Source organism: Gobio gobio, assembly GCF_949357685.1.
Source record: "Gobio gobio genome assembly, chromosome: 2".
Lineage (NCBI taxonomy): Eukaryota > Metazoa > Chordata > Actinopteri > Cypriniformes > Gobionidae > Gobio > Gobio gobio.
In genome coordinates, this window is record NC_137098.1 from 337,900 (window position 1) to 362,500 (window position 24,601).

At 40.2% G+C, this 24,601-nt stretch overlaps 2 protein-coding genes across 5 annotated transcripts in view; both read left to right on the forward strand.

Annotated features, from left to right (window-relative positions):
- LOC307141223 (hydroperoxide isomerase ALOXE3-like) overlaps positions 1 to 2,943 on the forward strand; it is a 52,003-nt gene extending 49,060 nt beyond the window's left edge. For 3 of the 4 annotated variants that reach the window (XM_079841267.1, XM_079841269.1, XM_079841268.1), the window contains one exon: positions 1,426 to 2,937. In XM_079841267.1, the coding sequence (XP_079697393.1) occupies positions 1,426 to 1,605 (180 nt within the window). In that variant the 3' untranslated portion in view covers positions 1,606 to 2,937. Of the gene's footprint in view, positions 1 to 1,425 lie in introns of all 4 variants that reach the window. The other variant, XM_079841266.1, reaches the window with a different exon arrangement.
- Positions 2,944 to 19,517: 16,574 nt separating this feature from the next.
- Positions 19,518 to 24,601, forward strand: part of rbpms (RNA binding protein, mRNA processing factor) — a gene marked incomplete at both ends in the record, with an annotated part of 19,512 nt that continues 14,428 nt past the window's right edge. Inside the window, 2 exons of the mRNA XM_079838457.1 lie at positions 19,518 to 19,562; positions 19,797 to 19,874. Of these exons, the coding sequence (XP_079694583.1) occupies positions 19,518 to 19,562; positions 19,797 to 19,874 (123 nt within the window). The remainder of the gene's footprint in view (positions 19,563 to 19,796; positions 19,875 to 24,601) is intronic.

Here is a 24,601-nt window from a genome sequence, read left to right on the forward strand (position 1 = left end):
CACAGGGAAGGGAAGTCAGGGAGCGGATCACAGGAAAAGGGAAGTCAGGGAGCGGATAACAGGGAAGGGAAGTCAGGGAGCGGATCACAGGGAAGGGAAGTCAGGGAGCGGATCACAGGGAAGGGAAGTCAGGGAGCGGCTCACAGGGAAGGGAAGTCAGGGAGCGGCTCACAGGGAAGGGAAGTCAGGGAGCGGCTCACAGGGAAGGGAAGTCAGGGAGCGGATCACAGGGAAGGGAAGTCAGGGAGCGGATCACAGGGAAGGGAAGTCAGGGAGCGGCTCACAGGGAAGGGAAGTCAGGGAGCGGATCACAGGGAAGGAACACGTAAACAAGACAACGTAACCACAAAGACTGTGAGCACATGGGAACTATATAAAGGGGAAGAAATCAGGAGGGAACAGGTGGAGGAAATCAAACACTAATCAGATTACAAGGGGGAGGGATCAGACAAAGACACGAGCACAGCCCAAAACAACAACACACCACATGTGCTTCACAAGACAGGACAGACATGTGACAGTAACCCAATCAACTCAATACAATGCAGATTGTTACAAAGCAGCTTCCCAGTGTTAAACAGGAAAATAATGCAACAGAATTTGTTTCTGCTATACAGCCACTCAAATTTATTTGAAATTTATTTACTTATTGTCCCCAACTGAGCAAGCCAAGCCAGAGGCGACAGTGGCAAGGAAACCAAAACTCCATCAGGAGCATAATGGAGAAAAATAAACCTTGGGAGAAACCAGGCTCAGTCAGGGTGCCAGTTCTCCTCTGGCCATCATGCCATGTCGGTGAGGCAATTATTAGATAAGAATATTCAAAAGATCGGAGTCATCACGCTGGACATGGGTGATTTTGATTTCTAACTTCAATAGGTGTGATGCATTCCCTTATGTATTCCCCAGTTTCTCAGCCAAGTTCACCACTGGTCACCGCAAGATTTTCTTGTGGGGTTTTCGATTTATGTGTAAAATAAAGCCTTTAGTAAACATAACCTGACTATACTTGACGTTTTGTTGGCCATTCGCAATTGCAAATGTAGGGACCGTCTCTAAAGTTACATATGACAGCGTTTCTAACTTCAATAGCATTTAAAGAGAATGACTTAAAGTCATAAAACCAACTGTAAAGTGTTTATCTAGGTGTCAGTTATGATGCACACCTTTTAGATTTGTGATATTTATTCAAATAAACTGTCAAGTCATGTGTAAATATTGCTGTTTTCTTTTTGAATATACAGCTCTGGAAAAAATTAAGAGACCACTTAACATTGATTTCTGTCCTTCGGATGAGACATTAAACCGAGGTCAAACTAAATTTGCTGTTTAGTAAATCTGGCCCGTAGTGTGTTAAACATTATTATAAACATGTTTATTATCAACGTGTTATTTATGATTACTATCTTTTTGTCCTGTTTGTAGTACCCTCTGGGAGATTTCCCAGAAAACCTGTTTGATGAAGACGCTCCTTTAAAGCTCATTGAAGATTTCCAAAAGAATCTGAGCAAGTTGTCAGATCGCATCGAGAAGCGGAACAAGAAGTTGGAGCTTCCCTACACCTACCTGAACCCCAAAAATGTGGGCAACAGTGTATCCATTTGAAAGGATACAGTAGTCCTTCTTAATGTGTTTGTCTTTCTATTAATAACTTTGTCAATAAAAGTAAGACCAAAGTAAAAATAACTCCAAGTGAGATCACGGATATTGGCTTTCAGGGAAAATAAGATTAATAATGTGAACGCAAGGCTTGATGTGTGTTTGTAGATTATTATTCAATATTACTCTGTATTAGCATTCATAATCATTTATAATCGTTGTATGCTTGAATGTGTGTGTAAGGATCACGTGTCAGAGACAGGGAGAGTTATATGAACATGGAAATTGTCAAGTTGGCTCTAAATGGCCAACGAGTAAATTTGAATTCCTCTGATAAATTAGAACGACTCAAGAAGGAAAGAAAGCAGAGAAGAAAGAGAAAAGGAGGACGAAAGCAGCACGCAAGGAGTGACCCTCCCAGTGGAGGGCAGATGATAAGAGTCATCAGACAAATGGAGAAGTTGAATAAAAAGTTAACGAATGACATTAGAAGGTTTATGTTGGAAAGTCTATTTGAAAGCGCCAGTTGTGAATTGTCAATTTGCAAGAGAAGTTTGAATTTCTTGAAATATAGTGGAATTCAATAAAGTTTGCATTTTAGATGTGAGTGTGGTTTTCTTGTTTTCTTGTTTAGAAGTGTTAATGAGCTAAACATGTTTTCTTGAACAAGTCTTACTATTTGCTGATTTCTAGCCATGAAATCTTTAAAAGAGGAAGTTCAAAGTGACTGTCAGCTACAATAAGAGTAGGCCTTAAGCCTTCAAGTGTCCACTGCAAAGAAAGACAAAAGAAATGTATATAACTGTGTATGTGACAAATAAAACTCTTGAATCTTGAATCTTGAAAAATGTGTGTGTGCTTGTTGCAGAAGTTGTGGTAGCCTTGGACAAATATTATGATTGCTTGAGTCCAAGGCGAGTAGTTTACTATATGATGATGACAGTCATAACTCCTTAAGGCTGTGCCCCAGGATATGTCAGAGTATAAAAAGCTTTGTTCATTGTTTTTTAGGGGCGCGCTTCAGGTGAAGACTTACACATTATGTTATTTTTGCCTTTTTGAATTATTGTCTTTGTATTATTCTGAAACTTCTTTAACCCCTAGGAGTCTGAGCTGTTTTGGGGCCCTTCAGAAGTTTTGACATGCTCTGACATTTGTTTTTTTTCAATTGCTTATAAACACATTAATGGCAAAAGTGTAATTACACTGTATTCAGCACAAACTGGGCTACCATAATATGTGAGCAACTTGTATGTACATGCTTGTATTTTTGAGAGAAAAATGTTTATGCACAGATTTTGAAAAAACAAAAAACCTCAAAACACACAATAGATATCTGTTCCCAAGACTTTTGACTCCTGTCTGTATTTGCATAGAGTTTTTTCTTTAAACTGATGTGGGAATCATTGAGCCTACTCATTCACATAAAACAATACACTGATTTAAAATTTGTAAGACAGTTTCTCTTCACAAAGCCAATATGCGAGGAGGCGTGGTATCTAATGAATAATGATGAGATAGCACCTGACATAACAAAGGACTCGCATTAATGAGCTGCATAATGAATGAGCTTCAGGTAAGTCTGTGACAGAGAAAAGCTATATTCTATATTCTCTGCCACAACAATTTATGATTTATTAAGCTAAAATGTATGATTTATTACACCAATTATTTTAAATAACCTTATGTGATCTCATTTGGCTTTGGATCAAAAAATCAGACAGAAAATATATTTTACAATATTCTGCATAATTATAAAAGCTTGAGTAGCATTTCATTATAAATATAATCTATTATGAAAACACCCAACATGGTATAAATAACACAGATAAGGAAGACAGTCTGTAAAAAACACACTGAGGTCAAACACACTGAGGTCAAACACACACTGAGGTCAAACACACACTGAGGTCAAACACACTGAGATCAAACACACACTGAGGTCAAACACACACTGAGGTCAAACACACTGAGATCAAACACACACTGAGGTCAAACACACACTGAGGTCAAACACACTGAAATCAAACACACTGAGGTCAAACACACACTGAGGTCGAACACACTGAGATCAAACACACACTGAGGTCAAACACACACTGAGGTCAAACACACTGAAATCAAACACACTGCGGTCAAACACACTGAGCTCAAACACACACTGAGGTCAAACACACACAATCTTCTTCATGCATGCTATATATGGACTACATGTGCACAGAGCGCCCTCCGGCTGTCAGTATGAAGTATGAAGAGTTTTTTATGAATGAGAGCAGCTGAGGCTCGTATTACTATCTTTAGAAGGTACCAACGGTTTTCATATTCATAACTCCTGACACATATTAACAAATTACGGTCACTATATGACTTTGAGAATAAAACAGAGGTCAAAAATGGAAGCTTGAGTCTTAGATCTTTTAAATGATGTATAGTTTGTCTAGGTAATTATTTACATCTGACAGTAATTTTGAGCTAATTTAAACAAAGAAAGCTTCAAAAAAAAAAAAAAAAGAAACATAACAGATTATAATGATGTATAACACTTGCCTGAATGATAAAAAATGACAGAGTTATTTGAGTCTCTTTGGCACTGATAAGAAAAAAAGCAAGCCAATCACGCCGGAGTGATTGCCAACTCGAGAGGGTTAAGTAAAAACGGAAACCATTCTGTGGTTATTCGTAAAACCATTTCAGTCTCTGAAAGATTTTTTCATGTTTATTGGTTGTAGCTTAGATATTTCTAACCTGCCCAGTGCACTCAAACTCAGATTGAGCTGGTTTAAGAACACCGCAAGGGCCCTGAAGCAACACCTGACATTTTTAACCTGCAGGTGAGAACAATTTATGACTGATGTTATAGGTTATGGGGATGTTTAGGATCTTACAGTGGTATAAAAAAATACAACAAAATATGCGTGTGCAGTGTAAGTTTCAGTGCATATGTTGACTCAACAATTCGCTATACATTCCATTTTAATGAGAGGCACGGCCTCCATGGCCTTAACCAGGTACCTACTGGTCAGGCATGACGTGAATGAAACCAGGCGGGGCAGACACTGTGGGACTGTGGGGCTCCTCATCCAGCAAAGCCACGGTAAATGAGGAACCACACAACAAAAGGGCGTGGTCTATATATTGGTCCAATGTCCAGTGGATTTTCCCTCCAGGAAGCCTTGAGCTAATAGGTTCATTTAAACCAAAACGAAAAATGTATTTTAGCGCCACATCATTAAAATCAACTAAGTGACAGAGTCAACTAAATTCCTCCACGTAGTACTCAGTAGCTAGATGGCCTTGACGGAGACTCAAGAGTTGAGTAACTGCTGGGTACATTTTTGAAGGTTGAGTATTCTCTAACGAGTCCACTGGAGGCAAGTTGAAGTGATGAACCCAAGTGTAGTTTATTAACAAACATGTACAGATACAAAACAGACGATGACTTGGACTGGACTGGACTGGACTGGACTGGACTTGACTCATGAAGACACTCACCAACAGCGGGTTGCAAGGAACAATACTCGACATGGACACATAGCAAACATAAGGCCTTAAATACACAGACTAATGACTAAAGACACACTTGTGAACAATCAAGACAATGAACCAATGACAGACAGAGCACAGTATCACATGACAAGACAAACCAATAAGAACACAACACATGAACCAAGGGAAGCACATGACAAGATCACATGAGGGCACGATGGAAATCACACGAAAAACCTGGAAACAAGACAATGGGAAAATTATATAAGAACATGAAACAGAACCAACACACTAGACATTACAAACAATCCCATCTTTGTTACTTGAGCCTTTGTGTTACAATACAAATACAGTATGATACAATTAACTTTTGTTGTTTTTTTATATTGTCGTGGTTATATTGTTGTGGTTTTTCAATCAACTCTTTCAAGAAAAATCTTTGTAATTTTAATAAAATGGTCTATTCTTTTGCAAAAGAAGAGTCAACAGTCATACCCCCGAACCCGTTATATGCCCGATTACCCTCTATAGAGGGCGAGTGACCACCGCTGACCGTTCCTAACCCACACCCCCGTCCCCCGAGCCCGCTATTTGCTCGATTACCCGCTATATCCGGCAAATGATCAGGTGACACCCTCTGACTGCTCTCAGGCCATGCCCCCGTCCCACGGACCTTTTATTTATTTTATTACCCACTATATCGTGCAAACGGTCGGGCACCCCCCCCCCCCCCCCCCCGAACACTCCCAGGCCACACCCCCATCCCACGGACCTTTTATTTTCCCGATTACTTTGGAATACCCTGCCTTTAGAGATTAGGCTGGCCCCTTCCTTGTCTATTTTCAAGTCCCTGCTAAAAACTTTTTTATTTTCCTTTATTTTCCTGATTACGCTGATATGTTAAACTTTTCTATAGGTGTTTTTTATATTTTTATGTGGTTTATTTATATGTATGTGTGATGTTCTTGCTCTTTTGTAAAGCACTTTGGTCAGCCTGCGGGCTTTTGGAAATGTGCTATACAAATAAAATTGAACTTGAACATAGAAATCCCGAAAAAGTTTCAGAGGATTCAAAAATATTGTTTTACAATACAGTTTTTTAATAATAATTTTTCTCTGATCTTCTCGAAACTCTGGATTCCAACAGAGGACATCGAAACGTAGACAGCACTGGAAGTCTGGTGGCCCCAGAGCCTTCCTGAGCTGAACGGGAGCCAGAAACACAAATACGTACCACTTCCCATTTATGCAGTGGCCGTCAAATAACTGGCTCCAGGACACAGTGTTTATAGATGATATTTCACATTTAATATCAATTTTCATGGATGAAAACACCTCTACTGTTCTGGGCACACTGAACCGGTGATCAGTGTGATCTAACACTAATCCAACCGGTGATCTAACTTTCAGGTGATTTGTGCGCTTAATTTGCATAAAAAGGCAGTGTCCGTGGACCGGTTATTTGGGGGCCACTACGTAAATGGGAACTGGTACGTCTTTGTGTTTTTGGCTCCCGTTCACCTCTGGAAGGCTCTAGGGCCACCAGACTTGTGCTCCTGTCTATGTCTCAGTGCCCCCTTTCGGAATCCAGAGAAGATCCGTGTACTTCACCATATGTGATGATCTTTCCTAGAAATCACGAAAAAGTTTCAGAGAATTCAGATTTTTTATTTATAATACAGTTATTTAATAATAATTTTTCTCCGATCTTCTCAAACTCTGGATTACGATAGAGGGCATCGAAACGTAGACAGGAGTGCAAGTCTGGTGGCCCTAGAGCCTTCCTGAGCAGAATGGGAGCCAGAAACACAAATACGTACCACTTCCCATTTATGCAGTGGCCGCCAAATAACTGGCTCCAAGACACAGTGTTTATAGATGATATTTCACATTTAATTTTCATGGATGAAAACACCTCTACTGTACTGGGCACACTGAACCGAACACGTTCGTCTAACTTTCAGGTGATTTGAGCGCTTAATTTGCATAAAAAGGCAGTGTCCGTGGACCGGTTATTTGACGGCCACTACGTAAATTGGAACTGGTACGTCTTTGTGTTTTGGGCTCCCGTTCACCTCTCGAAGGCTCTAGGGCCACCAGACTTGTGCTCCTATCTACGTCTCAGTGCCCCCTGTCGGAATCCAGAGAAGATCGGTGTGTATGTGACCATATGTGTTGATTTTTTCCTAGAAATGAGAAATTTTATCTAGAAAATTCTAGATAAAATTTCCTATTTTTTCAAATTAAATTTCTATAAATTTGTTTTGCAGCCAAAAAAAGACATGACAGTATGAACTTTTCAAACATTTATTATGAACATTATGAACAAGGGGAACAAATTTGAAATTAAAAGAACTGGGTGGCCTTCCTCTGCTTCCTCAAGATCTAGAGGGTCTTTGTCTTAATCGGCGACAAACCCGCTAAAGGGGAACCTAACCCTAACCCTAACCCTAACCCTAACCTAACCCTAACCCTAACCCTAACCCTGGGGGTCAGGACCCTCCGGGTCTTTGGTGGGCTAGGTCCCTTCTGAAAAGAACGAGAAAGAGAAAAAAAGAGGGATGAGGGGCGATATCGATTTTGACCTTGATTCAGTATCAATTCATATGTATATAGCCTACTGTACATATAAGGAAAAATAAGTTTGCCTTAGCACTATTTTAGCACTGTGCTCGCATTCATTAATATTCACTTGTGTGTGCTTATATAAGTATCATTAACAGGGGCGTAGCACAAAATCCATGTTAAATATATTCCAGACTTTTCAATGGCCCTCTCTGCCCTTGGGGCCATGGTAATCAGTACTGGTTTTACCCCCAGTCCGACACCCTGATCATTAAAAAATATTAGGATGTAAGTTATTAACATTTACAAATTTTACATTTAAAGAAATCTAGTGTTTGATCATATCTAAATATTATTAAAATGCAAAACTGCAATACTTTTTTGAGCAACTAGATACATGTATATTTATTAAAGAGCCATAAAGGCAACTAGTGGGTAATGACATTACAAATGAAAATTATAAATTTTCTAGCCACAAAATGACTGTAATTTTCCTCTCTGCAGTGGAATTCTCTATTTTAACCTTAATTACTACACTAATTGTAATGTAAAAATATTAGAAGAAAAATATTTTTAGTGGTCATTAATTGACAATAATTATTGCACAAATAGTACCAAAGTACCAAAAGATCTCCTTAAAATATTCAATAACTATTATTGAAATATAAATTAGAAAATTTATTTAATTGAAAAATAGTTAAAGTGTGGTCACATTTGACCATCAATGAGTGAGTGTGACCAATGATTAAGGGATACCTGAGGGCTAAATACAAGAAAAACATTAACATTAATGTTAACAATGTTGATCTCCATCACTCTCCATTATAAAACGATCATCTAAATATGGCTGACGTAATAATCAATGCACACTATGCTGTACTGTTTACCAAAACTTGCTGCCAATGAGATGAGAGCATGCCGCAACTGCGTTTGTCAACGCCTCTGGCTTTAACTGTTATGCCACATTAGCGTCAAAACGCTATTTAGGGCCCAAGCCCTGAAAGGGCGCAGAGCCCTATTGTTCTTCCTCAGATTATTCTTTGTTTTTTTTTTTTTTTGTTTTTTTTTTTTCGACTTCTCGGGTACTTTTGGGGCACTTAACATGCTCGAAAACTCTTGAAACTTCGCACGGGCGTTGGAATGCGCGGCCATCAGAGCCGGGCTGAAGCTGGTACCCGGGCGTGGCAGGGGGGCTCGACAGCGCCCCCTAAAGTGGGGTCTGAAAACTTGGTCCATATATCAAACACACTTGCACGTACATGTATGAAACTCGGTACACATATAGACCTCATCGGGCCAAACAACTTTCATGCTCTAAGTTATGCGTCAGCCCTACAGGAAGTGAGCTATTATGGGTTGTTCGGAAAACGCATGCTCTGGAATTTAATATACTCCTCCGAGGCCATTGTTTCGATCATTGCCAAACTCGGTCAGCATGAAGAGAACATATCCAGGATGCTAAATTGCGAGCGGATTTTTGATATCTCAAATGGTTTGGCCGTGGCGAAGCAACGAATTTATGGCGAGAAAAGGGAAACAGGAAGTGTGTTATAACTTGTGCAAACATTGACTGGTTTGGATGAAACTTCAGCTGTGTGTTCGTTGTAAGAGGCCGATCACATGGATATGACTTTTGTGAGTCAAAGTTATAGCGCCACCAACTGGCAGCAGGAAGTGTGTCACTTTCAAAAATGCTTTGAATCACCATCTTATTTTGACCCGATTTATTTCAAACTTCATCAGTATAATGTGAAAACATGACAGATAGAGACGTATGAAATGGATTCCTGAAATTTCAAATACTGTTGCCATGGCAACGTGTCAAAGTTTAATAATCTTTTGGCTGTTCTGAGGCTCTTAGCATGCTTGAAATTGCTTGAAACTGCTTGAAACTCAACACACACATCAGAGATGTCAGTCAGTACACATGGACAAAGCCTCAGAAACGGGCGGGGATGAGGGGCTCTCTAGCGCCACCTTTTGACAAAAGTGGGGGGGTTAGTTTTATCTTCAGTCACCAAACTCGGTACATATATTGTTCTCTTCGAGCCGGACAACTTTCTAATTTACAGTCATTAGCTCCGACCAACAGGAAGTCAGATATTTTGGTTTGAAGGTGAATATTTATGTAATTCAGGGTCTGAGTTTTTACGTTCTCCTCGTAGGCGATTTATTCAATCTCCACCAAACTCGGTCAACATGAAACAAAGATACGGAAGATGCTAAAATGCGAACGGATATTGGATATCTCAAACGGTGTTGCCATGGCGAGGGATTAAATAAGGACAAAAAAAGGGGAACAGAAATTGTCTCATATCTTGTAAAATAATATTTTGATTTAAATTAAATTAAGATTGTATGTTTGGTAATTGAACTTAGATTAATTTAAAATGACTGTACTATTTTTCAGATGAATATATATATATTTTATAAATATTTATTTGTATAATGTATTGTGCCCGTGTGTGCTGCCCTTCCCTCAATGAACACAAGATGGCAGCATTGTGTTAGTTTTGAAGCAGGATAAAAAAAAAAACTTGTTTCTCTCTCTGTGTGTGTGTGTGTGTGTGTGTGTGTGTGTGTGTGTGTGTGTGTGTGTGTGTGTGTGTGTGTGTGTGTGTGTGTGTGTGTGTGTGTGTGTGTGTGTGTGTGTGTGTGTGTGTGTGTGTGTGTGTGTGTGTGTGTGTGTGTGTGTGTGTGTGTGTGTGTGTGTGTGTGTGTGTGTGTGTGTGTGTGTGTGTGTGTGTGTGTGTGTGTGTGTGTGTGTGTGTGTGTGTGTGTGTGTGTGTGTCTGTGATTTCTGAGGACATACATTTGTAGACATTTCATGTGTCCCCGTACATATATTGTTCTCTTCGAGCCGGACAACTTTCTAATTTAACTAATCTAATTTAACTAATTTAAAACTTTCTAATTTTAAATAAAAACGTCATGTGCTGTGTTTGCCAAGATCACGTATGATGCATATGCAGGGTATATGCAGGAATCCTGAAGTAAATTTTAATACCTTTTTAAGACTTTTTTAAGACCTTCTCAAAATATTTAAAGACCTCATCGGCGATGAGAACTACTGTTGAGCAATAAAATAAAAATATATAATCATAAGCTATAACAAAAATATATATTAAATTAAAGCTGCGAGCAGCGATGACGGGCTCAAGCCGGTGGCACCGCCACGCCGGTGGCATCAGCTTAACTGTGCATGGCAGGCAATATGCATTTAAACAGGAGAATATTTTAAAAATCACTCGAATATGCCACATTTACTGCAGCAGCTGGTGCCATTTTGACCATATGCCACACCCATGATGTAATTTAAATCTAGATTAATTTTAATGTCATAGGATAAAATAGATAAAAGTTATCTTTTCCTGCTCAAAATTTTGTAAGTCCAGAAGGCCAGTATTTAATTAAAGGTGTTTGTAGTTCTTTTTTACTAATTCACACTAAAGTGATAGTTTTTTGTGATAGTCTATGATACGAAAGGGTTAAATTATCATTCCCAGAGAGAAAGGCACACACACAAACTCACAGGGTGAGAGAGACAATACACACACACACGTGCGCGCACACACACACACTCAAACACACACACAGGGTGAGCCTGAGAGTGAGGGGGGAGGGGAAGGACTGAGAGAGAGTCAATCTGCACATTGAACAAGATTCACAAGATTTTAACAACAAAAAGAAATAAAATCTAAATGGTGGGAGAAAGTTTTTTTTATTTCACTCTCTGAAAAAATTATTTTGAATATATTTGAAATCAATATGTGTGGTCCAATATAAAAAATAAATGACAAAATTAATAAATGGAACCAAATCACAGAAACAGCAAAGATGATTTTAATATCAGTGTCAGGTAAGAGTAAGATGCGTGTCTACATTTTATGGAAGTTTATTATAAATAGCCACTTTTATAAAATCATGTGAAATTTATGTCTTAATACATTTATATTATATCAGTAAATAATTAATTTAAAGACATAGCATCATCCGTGATCTTGGCAAACACATCACATGACGTTTTTATTTCAAGTGAAACACACACACACACACACACACACACACACACACACACACACACACACACACACACACACAGACACACACACAGTGATAGAGTGAGAGTGAGGGAGAGGGGGAGGGGAAGGACTGAGAGAAAGGCACACACACAAACTCACAGGGTGAGAGTGAGGGGGAAGGGGAAAGACAGGCAGAGGGCATTCCATAGACTTAATGGTTTTTATTAGGGGTGTAACGATTCGTTTTAACAACGATACGATTCGTATCACGATTTGAGGTTGTCGATACGATTCAAGGACGATAATGGTTAATTTAGAACGATACGATCCGAAACGATTCAGTGACTTGAAATCGATTCAGTAACTTTTTATCCAAAAATTGTGTGACTGAAATAAATATCTGGATACTGGTCAGTGCAGGTGAAATTTCCAAGATTCCTGTTGTTTCTTGTAAGGGAATCAGGTATCAATTAATTATGGATATAAACAAACAAGTAAACAACAATTAATGGCAAATGCATTAAAATTTTATTTGAATAAAGTGCAACCAACAGTTTAGGTTGAATTAACAGGAAGATAACCTTTTCTGCTCTCATTTTCAATATTCAATACATATTCAATAAAAGCACAGTAAGTGCAACCAACATTTCAACAGTAGGTTAACCTGCTACTTCTGCTTTTGTTATCCAACATAAAAATATAACAATATTAATATAAAAAATAAAGTGCAACTAACTTCTCTTCAGGTTTAATTAATAGTAAGTTTACCTGCTACTTTTGCTGTTGTTTTTCAACATTAAAATAATACAAATACAATATTAATATCAAAAATAAAGTGCAACCAACATTTCTTCAGATTGAATAAACTGGCCTGCTACTACTCTCAGTTTAATAAACAAACAATATTTAACAAAAGATAAAATGTAACCAACTACTCTTCAATGACTCTACATATTTCTTTTTCAAAAATATCAACATGATCTGACCGCAGAACTCTTCTCTGTGCGTTCACTATGTCGCCAGCAGTACTAAATCTCGCTCTGCTGGCACACTGGTGTCAGGAATGCACAGGTAACATTTAGCCAGGGTTTACAGGTAACGTTAGCTCTTTCTCCTGGTGGCTTGATCATTTCTCGCTCGTTGGCTTCTCCTCTGCCATGCGCCATGCTATGTTTTGTTTTCTCAAGCCCCGTTCACACCGCCAGCAACACGCAGCGACAAAGCGACACGATCCCATTCATTTCAATGAGCGCTGCTGCTGGTGCGTGCGTTGCGATGATGTCACAGATAGGCAGACTGAATCGAGTAACGTTTAACGCCTTTATCATTAAAAGTGCTAAGAAAAAACATCCATATGAAGTCTGACGTGCTTAAATCCAATGCGTTATTTCCTATGATCGATACAATCGATTGATTACCTTTTAAAACGATGTTAGATCGATATATGTCGTCCGGAAGGCCAACTTGCCGAGCACAGATTGATGTAGTTAGATCATAGGAAAATAAATCGATACATCGATGTAGTAGATGAATCGTTACACCCCTAGTTTTTATACTGTACAAACTGTACATTCTATCCCCCTACACTACCCCTAAACCTACATATCACACACACACACACACACACACACACACACACACACACACATACACACACACACACACACACACACACACACACAGGGCCGTTTGAAGAAATTTGGGGGCCCCAAGCAAAATGGACATAGAGACAGTGCAAATACTGTTGCATATACTGTCCATAAAATTTGAAAACATTTGCAAAAAACACCACTGTATCATTAAAAAAAATTTGTAAACCTTTAACCGTTTTTAAAACATATATAAACATTACATAGATAGACGGACCAGATATTCCTAACACTTTGGGAATACTTAAGGGTTACTAGTTGGTTTGTAAACTGTCTATAAACATTATCTAGATGGTTATTATAAAGTTGCAACAGATGACTATAATACCTTGATAAATAGTTAATAAACAGTACCAGTAAAACATGTGGGTTGTCCTGATACTGTACTTCAAAATGTAACAGTGTAAAAATTGCCACAGAATAAAGTAATTGTTCAAGATCCATTGGTAACTTATAAAAATAATGTCATATTTGCAAACTGTCACTACCGTATATATCCCGACACTAGCACACTAAGATAAGCTATGAAAAAAATAATGTTCCTCTGCCTCTTTCTGGTTAAATAATGTTTATAATAATTGTTAATATAGCATGCTATTTTAACTATTCCAGGTTATTTATGCATAGCATAAATAATAGTTAGTATAGCATGCTATGCCACTTTCATCAAAACATATTACAAAGCTATAGCAATCTCATGTAATTTCGTCTGTTCGAAAAAAAAAAGTTGCTCTAACTGTTCATTACAAGCAGCATTTGCCGTCAGGCAGGTAACGATAGCTAACATAAACATATTTTTGCTAGCCTACCTGCTGCAAACTTACACCATTTTTGTACAAGACAAGTAGAGCTATTTTATCCAGTGTAATTTATCACATACCACTATCTTGTTTTTTTTCTTATCCTCCTCTTCCTTTCTCTATTTTCTTTTCTGGCTTCCTGAAGCATAAAATTCCGCTTCAAATCCGAGGATGTTTTGTATTTTTCCGGCTGCAGAGATCGTGTGGTTGGCTGGCTGCTGTCAGCGACTTCTGAGAGGGGCCTTTTAAGGGGGATCCCGATAACAGTGTCATTGCACTTTACTGCATTGACTATCAATGGGGCGCTCACACAGTTTGTCGTTTCATTTTATTCTTAACCTGTCGCTGTCTTGGGGCCCCAGGCCAGCTCGGGGCCCCAAGCAATTGCTTGGTTTGCCTGCCTTGTCGCGACGGGCCTGGTGTGTGTGTGTGTGTGTGTGTGTGTGTGTGTGTGTGTGTGTGTGTGTGTGTGTGTGTGTGTGTGTGTGTGTGTGTGTGTGTGTGTGTGTGTGTGTGTGTGTGTGTGTGTGTCAGTGTCCCTTGATTAGCTGACATGAGACGCATCCACACAGACAGGACACTGACACACACACACACACACACACACACAGACAGGACACTGACACACACACACACACACACACACACACACACAGGACACTGGCATACAGCGCGCTCTCTTATGTCTTGTCGCGCTTGGAAGCATTTACATGAATAGGAGCGATGGTGATCATGTAACGCTAAGCAAAAATGGATATAAAAACGGACGCTGCGTTATTGCGTTAAATATTTTTAATGCGTTAAGCTTCCGTTTCACGTTGACCGAGTTTGGTGGAGATTGAATAAATCGCCTACGAGGAGAACGTAAAAACTCAGACCCTGAATTATACAAATATTCACGTTCAAACAAACTAACTTTCTGTGAAAAAAGACACTTATAAACAGACACTTGTAGAAAATAATGTGAATTTTTTTTTTTTATAAATTTGAACTATGTCAGTAAATAATGAATTTAAAGACAAATGTGTCAAAAGTGATCTTTGCAAACACAGCACATGACCTTCTGTAAAGCACATGTATAGAAAACACACTCACACTCTGTTTAAAAAAAAGAGTTCTGTCTGAATGAGTACATGAAATCACGGCTGTCAGGTGAAAAGAATTGTAACTCAAATGTCATTTAGAAAATTAGTCCTGTATGAGTAGTGATATAGTGTCATAGTTCATGTCCACATTAACCACTACGTTGTAATACCAGTGTAATACCCATGTCATCATACACATTTGTGTCCTCATGAATCACATTAACAAGCACACATACAGAGAAAGGGAGTTTCAAAAATAATACAACACTGCCCCCTTTTGGTGATAGAGGGGAGGGCACACAAACAGCCAAAAACATTATTAAACTTTGACATGTTGCCATGGCAACATTTTTTGAAATATTAGGAATTCATTCATATGTCTCTATCTGTCATGTTTTCACATTATACTGATGAAGTTTGAAGTCAATCGGGTGCAAATAAGATGGGGATTCAAAGCATTTTTGAAAGTGACACACTTCCTGCTGCCAGTTGGTGGCGCTATAACTTTGACTCACAAAAGTCATATCCATGTGATCGGCCTCTTACAACGAACACACAGCTGAAGTTTCATCCAAATCATTCAATGTTTGCACAAGTTATTACACACTTCCTGTTTACCTTTTCTCGCCATAAATTCGTTGCTTCGCCACGGCCAAACTGTTTAAGATATCAAAAATCCGTTCGCAATTTAGCATCCTCTGTGTCTTGACTTTATGCTGACCGAGTTTGGCACTGATTGAAACAATGGCCTCGGAGGAGTATATTAAATTCCAGAGCATGCGTTTTCAGAACAACCCATATTAGCTCACTTCCTGTTGGGCTGACATGTAACTTAGAGCACGAAAGTTGTTCGGCCTAATGAGATCTATATGTGTACCGAGTTTCATACATGTACGTGCAAGTGTGTTTGATATATAGACCAAGTTTTCAGACCCCACTTTAGGGGGCGCTGTCGAGTCCCCCTGCCACGCCCGGGTACCAGCTTCAGCCCGGCTCTGATGGCCGCGCATTCCGATGTGTGTGCAAAGTTTCAAGAGTTTTCGAGCATGTTAAGTGCCCCAAAAGTACCCGAGAAGTCGAAAAAAAAAATAAAAAAAATAATAATAATCCTTAGGGGAACAATAGGGCTCTGCGCCCTTTCAGGCTTGAGCCCTAATTAGGTGAGTGGATAGTTAAAAAAAATTGCAATTACAAAAAGTAATTCTTGAAAAAACATCTCTGGACTAATTATCTTATCACCTGACAGCCGTGATTCCATGTACTCATTCAGACAGAACTCTTTTTTAAAACAGAGGAGTGTGAGTGTGTTTTCTATACATGTGCTTTAAGGTCATGTGCTGTGTTTGCAAAGATCACTTTTGACACATTTGTCTTTAAATTCATTATTTACTGGCATAGTTCAAATTTATTTTAAAACAAAATTCACATTGTTTTCTACAAGTGTCTGTTTATAAGTGTCTTTTTTTCACAGAAAGTTTTTGTTTGAACGTGAATATTTGTATAATTCAGGGTCTGAGTTTTTACGTTCTCCTCGTAGGCGATTTATTCAATCTCCACCAAACTCGGTCAACATGAAACGGAAGCTTAACGCATTAAAAATATTTAACGCAAATAACGCAGCGTCCGTTTTTATATCCATTTTTGCTTAGCGTTACATGATCACGCTCCTATTCATGTAAATGCTTCCAAGCGCGACAAGACACAAGAGAGCGCGCTGTATGCCAATGTCCTGTCTGTGTGTGTGTGTGTGTGTGTGTGTGTGTCAGTGTCCTGTGTGTGTGTGTGTGTGTGTGTGTGTGTGTGTGTGTGTGTGTGTGTGTGTGTGTGTGTGTGTGTGTGTGTGTGTGTGTGTGTGTGCCAGCCAGTGTCCTGTCTGTGTGTGTGTCAGTGTCCTGTCTGTGTGTGTGTGTGTGTGTGTGTGTGTGTGTGTGTGTGTGTGTGTGTGTGTGTGTGTGTGTGTGTGTGTGTGTGTGTGTGTGTGTGTGTGTGTGTGTGTGTGTGTGTGTGTGTGTGTGTGTGTGTGTGTCAGTGTCCTGTCTGTGTGGATGCGTCTCATGTCAGCTAATCAAGGGACACTGACACACACACACACACACACACACACTCGACGCATAGATAGACACGCGTTAGTTTCCTGCTCACATCGAGTTCTCTTTTGCTCTTGAACAACCAATAACACAGAGGATTTTGAGTATTCTCATATTAGAGTCTTAAATTAGTTAAATAACGTCTTAAATTAACTTTAAAGAGTTGTGAGGAAATGAGATGCGCGGGACCGCACGTGAGACCCGCGGTTGTTCTTAAAGTGACAGTAGCACTGATGATGCCTGTCATTAATGTTCATCAAAGAACAACGGGAACAGAGAAAATTGTAGCTTTAATGATGATTCATCTATATTTCATTTATTATTTATGCAGTTAAGGAAGGTTTGATAACTATTACATTTCTGTATAACAGGTAAGGCCATGGGTAAATATAACATTTATTATTTTGGGTTTATGTAAAGATTGTTTTAAGTTCACTTAAATTAAAAGTTGTTTTTTAAAGCCTAATAAATGTTGAAATTGGGAGCTTTCAGTTATACTGTAATGTAACGTCATTAATGTTTCATAGAGACTTTAGTATCAGTGATACTGGCCTTCATTCATAAAAAATGACAACACAACACATATTTACAATATGCTGTCTTTAAATTGTTTCTAAATTAATTTGGAGAGTAACTGAAATTATTACAATATCAAAATATTAAAAACTTAAAATATTAAAAACTTGCGATTAATCGCGATTAATTACAGAAAAAAATTTGATTAATTAGTTAATTTTTTTGTTAACGATGCCCAGCACTAATATATATATTATAAATATTTCTTTGAATAATCTATTGTGCCTGTGTGTGCTGCCCTTCTCTCAATGAACAAAAGATGGCAGCATTGTGTTAGTTTTGAAACAGGATATAAAAAACATTCCATGTCTTTCTTTCTGCCACTCTCCCTTAGGCTTTCACAAATAACTATCACTTGAAATAAAAACGTCATGTGCTGTGTTTGCCAAGATCACATATGATGCAGATGTCTTTTAATGAATAATTTACTGATATAATTTAAATGTATTAAAAGTAAATTTCACATGGTTTTCTAAAAGTGGCTGTTTATAATAAACTTCCATAAAATGTAGACACGTATCTTACTCTTACCTGACACTGATATTAAAATCATCTTTGCATTTTACTGTGATTTGGCTCAATTTATAAAAAAATTTATAAAAAAAAATGTATTGGACCACCCATATTGAAATGAAAGCACGCTTTATGGTGCATAAGATTGGTGCACAAGATTGGATACACAAACGGTAGCTAAGGTAGGTCAAAAACACATGAAGAGAAATGTTAGGATAATACAACATCAGCATTTGAATGGTATTCTGAACTCATTCCAATTTGACCTTTGACATCATCTGATATGAAATTAATTTAAATTTAATTGATCTCATAGATGTGGCTGTTGTGGTTCGTTGTCATAGCAGCACCAACTGCTGCAGTTAATGTGGTGAATTCAGATGACTTTGACATAGTCCTTTTAGTTTTTCCAATTTTAAATGCCTGTTGCCTGCTGTGCACAGTTAAGCTGATGCCACCGGCGTGGCGGTGCCACCGGCTTGGGCCCGTCATCGCTGCTCGCAGCTTTAATTATTGATTGAATTTCGCATTAAAACAAAACAAAAAAGTAAAAGCTTAGACTTTGTTTAATATCAAAAGCCGGTGAGTGTTGTGTAGAACATCAGAGTTCTGTATAGAAACATAAGTTGTGTGTTATTGAATATGACCGTGTCTATAAATAGAGAACAGAGTCTGCTGTGATAAAGGGCAGGTTCAGGGCCGGTTAGTGTTGAGACTGATGACCTTTGCGTCAGGGCTTGAACTTCTGATGGGAACTGACATTTCTTCTACATTATTAAGCCCACACACTTTAAACGTGTGTGTTTTCCATCTGTCTGTTATTACAGTGTGTGTGTGTGTGTGTGTGTGTGTGTGTGTGTGTGTGTGTGTGTGTGTGTGTGTGTGTGTGTGTGTGTGTGTGTGTGTGTGTGTGTGTGAGAAACGGCTGCTCTTCTAATGTTATCACTCACCATTTACTGAACAAGGAAAACGTTTTCTTTTTAAGTTTCAATAAAAATGATTTTCCTTTTGAATGTAACTTGCGCGCGACACACCGTGACGGCACTGCGGACGCGCGCATTCACTGCGGGAGCGCTGAACAGACACACACAACACACACCAGCTCATCAGTCTAATTTCACATTTCTGCTCCAGAATGAACAATTCCAGCGAGAATGAACTTAACAGCACAGATGAAGAGGTGAGTTACTATTTACTGGATAATAATAATAATGAAAATCATTAGCTTAATTTAAAATATTAGCAACATTTAAAACTCAAACTGGCAGTGATGTGAAGTTAATTGATGTGAATTACTGATCTGTGATGAATCTGTTCATTCTGCTTCATCGCTGTTCATCTGATCTGAACATCTTTAGAAGATTAAAACACTGATGATGGAGCGGTCAGGTGTGTTTCTGTGTGTTCTCTGCAGGTCAGGACTCTGTTCGTCAGCGGGTTACCACTGGACATCAAGCCCAGAGAACTTTACCTGTTGTTCAGGCCTTTCCAGGTGAGACCTAACCCTAACCCTTGACCTCAGTGTGTTTGACCTCAGTGTGTTTGACCTCAGTGTGTTTGACCTCAGTGTGTTTGACCTCAGTGTGTGTTTGACCTCAGTGTGTTTGACCTCAGTGTGTGTTTGACCTCAGTGTGTTTGACCTCAGAGTGTTTGATCTCAGTGTGTGTTTGATCTCAGTGTGTGTTTGACCTCAGTGTGTGTTTGACCTCAGTGTGTGTTTGACCTCAGTGTGTTTGACCTCAGTGTGTGTTTGACCCTAGTGTGTGTTTGACCTCAGTGTGTTTGACCTCAGTGTGTTTGACCTCAGTGTGTGTTTGACCCTAGTGTGTGTTTGACCTCATTGTGTTTGACCTCAGTGTTAGACATCAGTGTGTTTGACCCCAGTGTGTGTTTGACCTCAGTGTGTGTTTGACCTCAGTGTGTGTTTGACCTCAGTGTTTTTGACCTCAGTGTGTTTGACCTCAGTGTGTGTTTGACCTCAGTGTGTTTGACCTCAGTGTGTTTGACCTCATTGTGTGTTTGACCTCAGTGTGTTTGACCTCAGTGTGTTTGACCTCAGTGTGTGTTTGACCTCAGTGTGTGTTTGACCTCAGTGTGTGTTTGACCTCAGTGTGTGTTTGACCTCAGTGTGTGTTTGACCTCAGTGTGTCTTTGACCTCAGTGTGTTTGACCTCAGTGTGTTTGACCTCAGTGTGTGTTTGACTTCAGTGTGTTTGACCTCAGTGTGTGTTTGACCTCAGTGTGTTTGACCTCAATGTGTGTTTGACCTCAGTGTGTTTGACAGCAGTGTGTTTGACAGCAGTGTGTTTGACCGCAGTGTGTTTGACCTCAGTGTGTTTGACCTCAGTGTGTGTTTGACCTCAGTGTATTTGACCTTAGTGTGTGTTTGACCTCTGTGTGTTTGACCTCAGTGTGTGTTTGACCTCAGTGTGTGTTTGACCTCAGTGTGTTTGACCTCAATGTGTGTTTGACCTCAATGTGTGTTTGACCTCAGTGTGTTTGACCTCAGTGTGTTTGACAGCAGTGTGTTTGATCACAGTGTGTTTGACCTCAGTGTGTTTGACCTCAGTGTGTTTGACCTCAGTGTGTGTTTGACCTCAGTGTATTTGACCTTAGTGTGTGTTTGACCTCAGTGTGTTTGACCTCAGTGTGTTTGACCTCAGTGTGTGTTTGACCTCAGTGTGTTTGACCTCAGTGTGTGTTTGACCTCAGTGTGTTTGACCTCAGTGTGTTTGACCTCAGTGTGTTTGACCTCACTGTGTTTCACCTCAGTGTGTTTGACCTCAGTGTGTGTTTGACCTCAGTGTGTGTTTGACCTCAATGTGTGTTTGACCTCAGTGTGTTTGACAGCAGTGTGTTTGACCTCAGTGTGTTTGACAGCAGTGTGTTTGACCTCAGTGTGTTTGACAGCAGTGTGTTTGACCTCAGTGTGTGTTTGACCTCAGTGTGTGTTTGACCTCAGTGTGTGTTTGACCTCAATGTGTGTTTGACCTCAGTGTGTTTGACCTCAATGTGTGTTTGACCTCAGTGTGTTTGACCTCAGTGTGTTTGACCTCAGTGTGTTTGACCACAGTGTGTTTGACCTCAGTGTGTTTGACCTCAGTGTGTTTGACCTCAGTGTGTGTTTGACCTCAGTGTATTTGACCTTAGTGTGTGTTTGACCTCAGTGTGTTTGACAGCAGTGTGTTTGACCACAGTGTGTTTGACCTCAGTGTGTTTGACCTCAGTGTGTTTGACAGCAGTGTGTTTGACCACAGTGTGTTTGACCTCAGTGTGTTTGACCTCAGTGTGTTTGACAGCAGTGTGTTTGACCACAGTGTGTTTGACCTCAGTGTGTTTGACCTCAGTGTGTGTTTGACCTCAGTGTATTTGACCTTAGTGTGTGTTTGACCTCAGTGTGTTTGACCTCAGTGTGTTTGACCTCAGTGTGTGTTTGACCTCAGTGTGTTTGACCTCAGTGTGTGTTTGACCTCAGTGTGTGTTTGACCTCAATGTGTGTTTGACCTCAGTGTGTTTGACAGCAGTGTGTTTGACAGCAGTGTGTTTGACCTCAGTGTGTGTTTGACCTCAATGTGTGTTTGACCTCAGTGTGTTTGACCTCAGTGTGTTTGACAGCAGTGTGTTTGACAGCAGTGTGTTTGACCTCAGTGTGTGTTTGACCTCAATGTGTGTTTGACCTCAGTGTGTTTGACCTCAGTGTGTTTGACAGCAGTGTGTTTGACCTCAGTGTGTGTTTGACCTCAGTGTGTTTGACCTCAATGGGCCCTATCTTGCACCCAGCGCAATTGACTTTGTACACCGACGCATGTGTCATTCCTATTTTGCACCCGCGCAAAGCGCGCTTTTCCCTCCACAGAAGCACGTCGCTAAACTAGTGAATGAACTTGCGCTCCCTGGGCGGTTCAGCGCAAAAAAGGAGGCGTGTTCCGGCGCAAACAATCCCTGGTGCTATTTTGCTGTTCCATTAAACAATTGCGCCACTGACCAGAAAAAACCTAGTCTAAAGTCAGTGGCGCGTTGCGCGTTGTTCATTATGCTATTTTAAGGGCGCATGCTTGACCATAATGTATAGCGTGCACAACGCGCATACACTTTGCTCATGTAACCTACACAGATGCAACAGTTATTTTTGCAAATCATAAATTGTTACACTAAAAAATATTAACACATGAGATGACGGAAATCATTGTGGTGTGCCACGAAGATGTGAAAAAATAGGCATAAATCTAGCTTACAAATGATTCAGGCTAATTGTAGTCTAATAATTAAGGAGACCTGTTTGCCCAATAGTGGCAACTTCTGGCAAGACATATATGTATATAAGGACATCTAACAAATTGGTTTGTCCGTCAAGAACCAGGAAAAAAAATGGGTGAGGGTGGACGCAGCAATGTCCTCTGCTGGCGTCAGGTCCTGAGTAGAGGCAGATCCACCTCCCGTTACACGGCGTGCCCGATTGATGCTGGCAAGCTTGGACTTTCCCCGTCTTCTGATGTCATTGTAGCGCTTGCGGCACTGGTGCGACGTCCTGGGGATGCCAGCTGATGAAACAATTGTGGCTATTTCCTCCCACGCCTGTTTAACCGACGCTATTTTGGGTGGGTTTCTCCCATCCCCATACAACACAACTTCTCTGTCTTTCACTGCTCTTACAAGCACATCAGTCTCCTCGGCTGTGAACCGCTCCTGGTGTGCGCCTGGTAAATACGCCATAATAATAGCAATCCATAATGGAACTTGCGCACCTGCTTTTACAGGGAATGTTGGATGAAGCTCTGATTGGTTTATTCACGTTACGCCCAAACCACACCTATGAATAATGAAGCTACTTCAGACCAACCCATTTTAGATTTGCGCCGGGCGCAAGAGCCATTTATCCCGCCGGGAAAATAGCAACAGCGCCGAGTCCCGCCCACAAAGGTACTTGCGCTTCGCGCTTTGACACTTGCGTTTCAGATCGTTAAAATAGGGCCCTATGTGTGTTTGACCTCAGTGTGTTTGACCTCAGTGTGTTTGACAGCAGTGTGTTTGACCGCAGTGTGTTTGACCTCAGTGTGTTTGACCTCAGTGTGTTTGACCTCAGTGCGTGTTTGACCTCAGTGTATTTGACCTTAGTGTGTGTTTGACCTCAGTGTGTTTGACCTCAGTGTGTTTGACCTCAGTGTGTGTTTGACCTCAGTGTGTTTGACCTCAGTGTGTTTGACCTCAGTGTGTCTTTGACCTCAGTGTGTTTGACCTCAGTGTGTGTTTGACCTCAGTGTGTTTGACCTCAGTGTGTGTTTGACAGCACTGTGTTTGACCTCAGTGTGTGTTTGACCTCAGTGTGTTTGACCTCAGTGTGTTTGACAGCAGTGTGTTTGACCGCAGTGTGTTTGACCTCAGTGTGTTTGACCTCAGTGTGTTTGACCTCAGTGCGTGTTTGACCTCAGTGTATTTGACCTTAGTGTGTGTTTGACCTCAGTGTGTTTGACCTCAGTGTGTTTGACCTCAGTGTGTGTTTGACCTCAGTGTGTTTGACCTCAGTGTGTGTTTGACCTCAGTGTGTTTGACCTCAGTGTGTTTGACCTCAGTGTGTTTGACCTCAGTGTGTGTTTGACCTCAGTGTGTTTGACCACAGTGTGTTTGACCTCAGTGTGTTTGACCTCAGTGTGTGTTTGACCTCAGTGTGTTTGACCTCAGTGTGTGTTTGACCTCAGTGTGTTTGACCTCAGTGTGTGTTTGACTTCAGTGTGTTTGACCTCAGTGTGTCTTTGACCTCAGTGTGTTTGACCTCAGTGTGTGTTTGACCTCAGTGTGTGTTTGACCTCAGTGTGTGTTTGACCTCAGTGTGTGTTTGACCTCAGTGTGTGTTTGACCTCAGTGTGTTTGACCTCAGTGTGTGTTTGACCTCAGTGTGTTTGACCTCAGTGTGTGTTTGACCTCAGTGTGTTTGACCTCAGTGTGTCTTTGACCTCAGTGTGTTTGACCTCAGTGTGTGTTTGACCTCAGTGTGTTTGACCTCAGTGTGTGTTTGACCTCAGTGTGTTTGACCTCAGTGTGTTTGACCTCAGTGTGTCTTTGACCTCAGTGTGTTTGACCTCAGTGTGTGTTTGACCTCAGTGTGTTTGACCTCAGTGTGTGTTTGACCTCAGTGTGTGTTTGACCTCAGTGTGTTTGACCTCAGTGTGTGTTTGACCTCAGTGTGTGTTTGACCTCAATGTGTGTTTGACCTCAGTGTG